Genomic DNA, 8,273 nt, shown 5'->3' with positions numbered 1-8,273 from the left:
GTTTATTTTGTTGCGTTTAATCATGAATGCAATAAACATTTCTTTCCTTTTCTCATCCAAGCAAAATATTGTTCTGAATAAGAATAAGAGGGCCGCGCTTTCTAAAGTTGCAGCTTCGTGCACTCCGCCCATCTTTCGGACGACTGTACGTACATGTTCGTGTTGTATCTTGGTGCATTGCCATAAAGTTTATTCTGATTCTGATTCTGAAACAGAACCCAAACACAGAACAGCCAAAAAGAAGAAGAAAAAACCCCAAAACTTTATTTTTTGGGGCGCTTAGTTATAAATTAGGGGTGCTTGAGCACCCGCCAAAAACAGACTAAAATCGCCACTGACCTTTGACCCACCTCATGGATGAAAGTCCCAGATAAATCCCGACTTACAGTTTTAATCATCCTAAAATGAATGTTGCAGCTGCAAACAGCAGCTACAGGGCTACAACAAAGACCAGCATGTGAATTCTCACGTTGTTGTCCATGAAGTGGTGAGAAGCTGACCTGGCCTTACCCTATAAGTCCCAAAACAAAAAAATCCACTTCAAAGTTATGAATAACATATATCCATCCAACGAGTTGGAATTAATCATAACAACTGTGTGTTTTGTGAGACGGACATTGAAACGACTGATCATCTGTTTTTCCATTGTATCTACTCTGGGACTTTTTGGGAGGACATACAAGACTGGCTATCATCCAAAATCCAAGTCACTCCCTTCACAAGAGAATCTATTATATTTGGTATTCATCTGGAAAACAGAAAATTGGACCTGATGGTAAACAACCTGATTATCCTGGGAAAATTTTTCATCCACACTACCAAATGGAGACAGATAAAACCACCCTTTTTTTTTTTTGCCTTTATAAATGAGCTTACGGACAATTACCTCAAAGCCATGAAGCTGATGAACAACAACAACAACAAAAAAAAAAGCATAATCCCTTCTTGGAGCGTTCGAATATCATGGTATATTCTTGGACCCATAAAGCAGTCAACACAGGTCATAACTTTTTTCTATGTGTATTTTTAGGTATTCGCTGTACTTTGCTTTTTACTTCCACACAACTTTGTCTTCTTACGTTGTTGTTCAGTCTATTGATTCTTGATTACCAAGGGTGTCAGAAGCATACGTAATGTGTGTGTGTGTGTGGGGGGGGGGGGGACACAATGATGTGTGTGTGCTCGTGTGTGTGCACTTTTAAAAACTGTACACTAGTGTACAAAAAAAACCCAAACCTAGATTTCCTTTAATTCCACGCATTTAAAGCATGTTTCTCACCAAGTTTGTGTAAATTCAGCTGTGGGTTTTAAAGAATTTTAACTTTAATACAGAGCGTCAGATCTGCACTATTTGTGTTTATAGAGAAATGAAAAACATCACCACTAGACTTTTTTTACTTGTGTTCTACACTCCTCATCTAAATGATGTTTCTCATGAAGCTTGAGGACAATAAGGTGTGGGGTTTAAAAGACATTTCAACATTAATGCACCTGAACACACAACATCTCTTTCACCTGCAGCATCTTACAGCGTCACAGTTACTGCTAAGTTAAGATGCTACAGACGTAGCGCTCCTCTCGCATCCTCCTAACCATGTATATATGTTTGTGATCAACCCCCCCCGGTCAACAACTGCCCACATTAAACTTGCTAAACTGGCAAGCGAGCAACACAGAGGTGTCTCCATCTCCTCCACCTGTGCGCGTTTTCTGCCGAGGCAGAAGGAGACGCACAGAAACACTGCAGGCGCTGTGTCTAGAATTGGAGGTAACCTGGAGTGGAATTTTAGTAGCTTGAGTATTCTCCTATTAATCAAGTGGAATAGATTCGTTCACAAAGAAAGAAACTGCGCCGACTGAACTAATGTTTCATAGTAAAAGTGTGTGTGTGTGGGGTGGGGGGGTCTAAATGAAAGGTTTTTTTGAATGTGGGGGGGATATGTCCCCTTCACATATAATGGTTGCAACGCCTATGTTGATTACTTTATATGTGCCCTGCTGAGAGTTGCTTAAAACTGGTTGTTAATATGCCTTCACAATTTTGTAAATTACTCTTTCAATTAAAAAAAGAAAAGAAAAAAGCTGACCTGGCAGCCTGCTCCTCAGAGGGTCGTAACGCTGGGTGTTTAAAGTTGCCGCTGACTTTGGGAGGCTCTGATTGGCTGAAGCCTGGAAGAAAGGAGCCGCTCTCAGTCTGAGAGCAGTGCAGCTGGAGAGCTCTCTCCGCCACCGCAGGCTCAAGCTACAGAAAGACGCGACGCCTAGAAGAGGGGGGTTCATTTTATTTTTATTTTATGTTGTACTTTTGAAAACGTTTATTTATTCCTTCACCGTGCCGTCGAACACAATGCGACTCGTCGACAACACTCGGCTGTATTCATGCGTGTGAAGGGAGCCCGGAGGAGCGCACAGACGAGACGAAGAAGACGACGGAGAGCTGCTGGAGCGAACGGAACTTATTGTCGTGCGTTTGTTGTGACCATGCTGTCCCCAGACGAGTTTGGGTCCACTTCGTCTCAGCTCGCCGTCGACCCTTGAGCTGTGGGATTAATATCCGACTACTTCGAGAGGAGTGGAAAACACCGAAGGAGGAGGATTCTGCAAAAGCCAGCGCGAAGCTCTTTTTTTTTTTTCTTTCCTACGCGGAGAGTCGGGGATTTAAAGAGTCTGTTGGTGGAGCCCCGGAGAGGAAGAAAAGAAATTCATGTGGCCATTATCTTTATAGCCAAACACACCATCGAAGGGGATTGAATAATGAGCAAGGAAAGACCCAAGAGGAATATAATTCAAAAGAAATACGTAAGTAAAAAAAAAAAAAAAAAAAAAAAAAGCTCACGAGCGCAGCGGCTCTATTCAAGTTTGCCTCGATGAAAATGCGTAAACTTTCATGGCCGGGTTGTGAAGGTTAGCATCAGCTTCCTCACTATTTGAGCCTGTTATCCTGTGAAATGTGCCGGCTGTGAGTTGTCTTGAATCTGTTTTATTTTTAATTTTTATTTTAAAGAAATGGCTGTGTTTATTTGGCGTCTCGTGTAGCCACGGTTCTTCGACACCAGACGTGTTTCGGGGCTATTCGCCTCGCAGATTTGGCTCGTTTTCGCCTCGTTTAGGTTGTGATGGAGGCGATGCACCGGCTGTGTCCGGGTTGTGTACTAACAAACGATTTTTTAACGAACTAGGGGCTTTTTTTTTGTTTGTTTGTTCTCGCGTTTGCTCGGTGAAGACGAGCCTGTCGGCCATAGCAGCTCTGGCTTCCATTTCGTCCCATGCCGAGCGTTTCATCTCGTTTTTTTTTTTTTTTAAAGCTCTGCTGGTTGTTGTGGGCGGGATAGGTTAAACAATTCAAACCATTATGAAGCGGAAAAGCGTGTAAAGAGCCCGTGTTTGGGTCTCGGGTTGACAAACCGACACGTTTCGCCGCGGCTCTTTAATTTTTCCTCCATGAAGGTTTTCAGGCAAGAAAACGGAGGCGCACATATCTCCGTCCAGACGGTTCATTTAATGTGTGTGTATGGAGGGTGTTCGTTGTTTTTTTTTGCTTTCAGGCCATCGAAGAAGTATGTTAGTCGTAATGTCTCGGTGTGACCTCTGTGAAGTAGCAGATATGTCTTCCTTTTTGCAGCACTGCAGGCGGCTCCACCATCCTTTAGGTGTGTGTGTGTGTGTGTGTGTTGGGAGGGGGGGTCATCACCTGAATTTGCATCAAACAGCTCGACCTACATGCATGCAAGCAGCGTGTTCCCTAAATGACCCAGTCCTTTTCTCCTCCTTTTTAAAGAGGCTGTTCAGTCGCATTGCAGAGGCTTATGTTCTGTATGGAGCGACCATTTTCTTTCTGGTGGATTTTCAGAGGACGAGATCGAGGTGGGCTGTGAGCAGCATTTCAACCAATCTGTTGGATTACATTAAAAAAACAAAAAACTATCCACTGTCATTACAGAGGCAAAACCTCTGAGAGATGATTGAACATTTGAGCTACCACCATCTTCTCTCTGAAGCACCCCTGGGGGGGCTCCCTGACTAAGAAAGAGATGTAAAGTTAGTTGCACGTCCTTTGATGTGCAGATTGTTGCTGTGAATTGTCTCCCCAAACACAAGTCAGCGGAGCAAAGCAACAAAACACCACGTGGAGAGGCTCCAGCAACTCCTGCAGGCCACTTGGCTTGAGAATATGCACTAAAACAAAACTGAGCAACAAGCTTGTATGGACAAATGAACACAAGTATTTCTCTCGGTTCTTGTAGGTTTTGGTTCCAAAAGGAAGCGTAAAGCTGCGTTTTTTTTCCTTGTGTTTTCAATTCAAGCCCCTCGTGGTTTTTGCCCTATAAATATCACAGTAAAAGTGGCATCAAATGCTTTAAATTTGCCACTTTTCTTTTCTTTAAGAAGTGGCCTTAACATGACCACATCTGCATGACCTCTCATGGCTAACAGATGTTCTTTTTTTTCCTGTTTCCTTTAAACAAATCAGTGTCATTAACACAATGTGCTGATGTATCGGCCTTTATTGAAAAGCAGCACAATGTGACAAGTTAGAGACAGATGTTTTATAATGACTGGCGGGGGGGAAGCATTCCTGTTTGACTTGATGTATTAAACCACGAGTTATATTTCACTGGCCATGACCAAGTAGTTTCAGTTACATTAGTGGTATTTAACCATAATTTCCCGTCGTTCGTTGCAATGGTGTTGTGTAAATCTTAACAAATTGAAGAAACCAGGGCTTGAGGGGAAAACGATACACTTGAATCCACCCAGAATTGCACGGCCAGCATTGTCATACTTTGAAAAACTCAAAAAATGGTGAAGCTGTGTGCCAAACCGCAGGAGGCCCTCATCCGTCATGTGCCTGTGTGTGTCGCATCTGTCACGTGTTTTTTGGCAGCTGCGGTTGCTGCATAATGTCTGGCCCAGACCAAAATCGAGAGATGGGGCTCTCCACCTCCTCAAGTCCCCGTTGGATATTATTGGATAAAATTTACTATTCGCACACAGCTGATGAGGGCCGAGTTAAAAGCCCATCGCACGGCGAGTGTGCCCATTGAGCTCGCTCACAAAGAGGAAACAAAAATAGAGAGCAGGGGCAGAACGGTTGGTGTAACGGCACGGACTCTCTTCTAACCACCTCCTTTCTGTAGTTCCTTCAAAACGAGCCCAAAACATGCATTTTTACAACAAGCGGGAGGGAAGGTAGTCCAGCTCCTCAAGTCCCCCCTTCAGGCTTTAAGGGGAGGACTCCATGGCTCTTACTGATCACCCCCCCCCCCCTCTTCTTCTACCACCGCCTAATTAGCGTAAGACAATTAAACATGCTTGGCTTAACCATTTCCCCTGAAACACAAGTGTGAGTTGTTACCCCTTAACCCCCACCTTGTGCACCTAACAAACACTCGCTCAAGGCAAATGATATTAAAATTTACTAGTCATTAAATGTCTTAAATATAGGGGAATACCTCCTAATAAAAAAAGAAGCAAGTCTAGGCAGTTCTTGTTTTTCTAGCAGAGGAAATGCCCTGTCAACCTTTTTATGAGAAGGGTTGCAGTCGCCGATGTTGCACTGTCCAAAGATTTCTGTTTTGTTTAGTGTTAAACCCGTTGGTTTAGGGAAAGAGAAGTCTAGCAACAAACAAGGTATCAAGAACTAACGTGTGCCAGTGTTCTGTCTAAAAAAAAAAAGTGACACAAACTGTGTGTGTTTTGTTTTTATGTGTAAGAGAGTAGCACAGCAGAGCGCAGCTCGGTGCGATCAGGGCCATTTTGTGCAGAGTCTGCTCTTCCTGTAGGCCCGAGCTGGGGCTAGGCGTCGGATTCAAAGGTTGTAAATATGTGTGTGTGTGTGAGAGTGCATGTTGATGTGCACGTGTGAGTGTGTGAGACGAGCACAGCTGCTGCAGGGGCCTTTACAAATGTAAAGAGGCTGTCAGTGTTTGTTTCATCAGGCACACAACTGATGAGGACCAAGTTGAAAATCCATCGCACGGCGAGTGTGCGCATTGAGCTCGCCCATAAAGAGGAAACAAAAATAGAGAGCAGGGACAGAATGGGGGGGTGCAAGGGCACAGACTCTCCCCCACCACCTCCTCTCCTTCTTTTCCTCCTTCTATCTCTGCCTCTCAGTGTGTGTGTGTCTCTCGCTCTTGGGCTGTCCAAATGAAATGTGGGCCTCATGTAGGACCACGAAGAGAGGGTCACAGGGCTGTTTTTTCACCGTGCTCGAGCCTCCGTGCGCTTCATTTAACCTTATGTTTCAATGCAAATTCGCCTTTCATAAGCCCCCTTCTCCTCACGTGTGCGACATGGTAGGGTTCACTTTGCAACCCCTTTTGTCCCTATGGCTACGGGGGCAAAACTAAGTGCGCTGTGGCAGAAGCAGCGATTTACCGTCTGTTTATTTTACTGCGTTCACTGTGGCTGAACTCCACGTGGCGCATATGAAAAATGTAGATTATGAGCACTTTACACTTTGGAGGGGAAGCGTAAAAAAACGAGTTTGCACGTTACTCTCACCGATCTTTGAAAACGTAAAGCCTGACCGCAAGAAAATTCTGAAGACCTCAACACAAGTGGTCCATTTTCTCTTGCGTGGTATTTACGTGTATTCGATGTTTAAGCTTTGTCCGTTTTAGCACATCGATTTGGCTTACCCTAAAACGGGGGAAAATGTGCCTTTGACCTCATTTTAATTTTTGTGGGGTCTGTTGCTCAACAGAAACATTTCTAGGTGTGACTTCAGCTAGCCTAGCCTCTCTTTACCATATTTTTCACCATATAAGTCGCGTTTATTTACGTAGTTTACATGCCCTGCGACTTATAGGCCGAAGCAATGCATTTATGGATTTATTTTTTCCATATTTATAAACCAATTTCTGGCTGAGATATGACGGTTTTCATTCATTCTGACTGGAAAAAATTGAACACTACTATTTTCATTCTCTAGATGGGACTCTAGTAGTTAGGCATGCCGTTGTATCATGTAAAAGGCAACAATGGCTTTAATGACAATTTCAAAAAAGTTCAAGCCAAAAACAACTGGACTTTATTATACTTTACTTTATACGTTATTGTTTTTGTCTTGAGCTTTTTTGAATTTACCATGTCCTGGTTGACTGGATGACCAGCTATTAATGACACAATCGGCTTGCCATGTGCTTCCACCTTCGTTCTGCTTGTTGCTTGGAGCAACAGTCAAATCAGCTTTATTTCGCTGCACCGCCCCGGTGAAATGCAGCTAATTTGACCATTGAACTGCATTTATTAAGCAAAAGTCAAACTGAGACACATCTTTACTATAATTTCGAGCAAACAAATGATTGTTTTTAAGTGTTAATCTTGTTAAATTCTCGTTAAAGTCCTCCCGTGTGCGCTCCCACTGCCGCCATTTGGCAGCCAATCGATTTTTGGCACAACACCGGCCCACATTTCCGGGTTGTCAGCAGTGACGCGTCACAAACGTGACGTGTCAGTGGTGATGCATAATAGATGCGACTTATACGGCAAAGCGATATATTTATGGACTTTTCCACTTTATTAGACATATTTGGACTGATGTGACTTATAGGGAGGAGCGCCGTGTATGGCGGAAAATACGGTATTCGTTTTCATTTGTGTATTAGGTTAGTGCTGAATCGAGAAGGCAACGTTCATTTCCTTTTAAAATAGAACCGGCTTTGCCAAGAGAGTTAACTGCAACGTTACAGATGCTGTCTGAGCTGCCTGCTTCAATTTGGGCCGCGTATGATGCTTACCAGCCAAATGCATCGCAGCTCAGCCCTTTGCGCTGACGTATGGCTCCCTGCTCAGCCTTTATTCTCTTCCCGTAAGTTTTCTGTAACATTATGTCACAAATAGCCCAAACTCTCGTTATGCAATATGACCTTGTTTTCCTTATCAGCTGCTGGCACTGAGCTCAATCTCTGGTTCTTTTCTGGTTCCAGCACACACAGGCAAAGGTCTTTTGTATATTCACCTGCAGTCAGTGGGTGAGAAACTGATTTTTATAGCCAAACTCGCACAATATCGTGCATATAAGAGCAGTTTAGGCCACTTGCTACAGTAACGATATAAAACTGGGTGTGCCTTTCTTTTGTTAGGCTGTATGCCTATGTAGGTGTGTTTAAAAGAATATGGCCTGTTGGCTCAAACAAGGTGAGTTTAGGTGCAGTGGTGTTGGAGTGTTTGAAACATGCACTTGTGTTCCCTCGTGCACGTCGTCTTTTGAGTGATTTCTACCCTTAGCAAAAAGAAGTATACTTGAAGTTTAATTTATTTAGTAT

The 8,273-nt window shown here is 43.5% G+C and overlaps 1 protein-coding gene across 1 annotated transcript in view; it reads left to right on the top strand.

Annotated features, from left to right (window-relative positions):
* Positions 1 to 2,148: 2,148 nt before the first annotated feature.
* The window catches only part of jarid2b (jumonji, AT rich interactive domain 2b), a 126,452-nt gene continuing 120,327 nt past the window's right edge, over positions 2,149 to 8,273 (top strand). The window contains exon 1 of the mRNA XM_037692788.1: positions 2,149 to 2,799. Within this exon, the coding sequence (XP_037548716.1) occupies positions 2,755 to 2,799 (45 nt within the window). The 5' untranslated portion in view covers positions 2,149 to 2,754. The remainder of the gene's footprint in view (positions 2,800 to 8,273) is intronic.

The sequence above is a fragment of the Nematolebias whitei genome, chromosome 19 (assembly GCF_014905685.2).
Source record: "Nematolebias whitei isolate Nwh7 chromosome 19, NemWhi1, whole genome shotgun sequence".
NCBI classification, from domain to species: domain Eukaryota; kingdom Metazoa; phylum Chordata; class Actinopteri; order Cyprinodontiformes; family Rivulidae; genus Nematolebias; species Nematolebias whitei.
The sequence above is the reverse complement of the archived record's forward strand: the minus strand, read 5'-3'. Positions and strand labels throughout refer to the sequence as shown.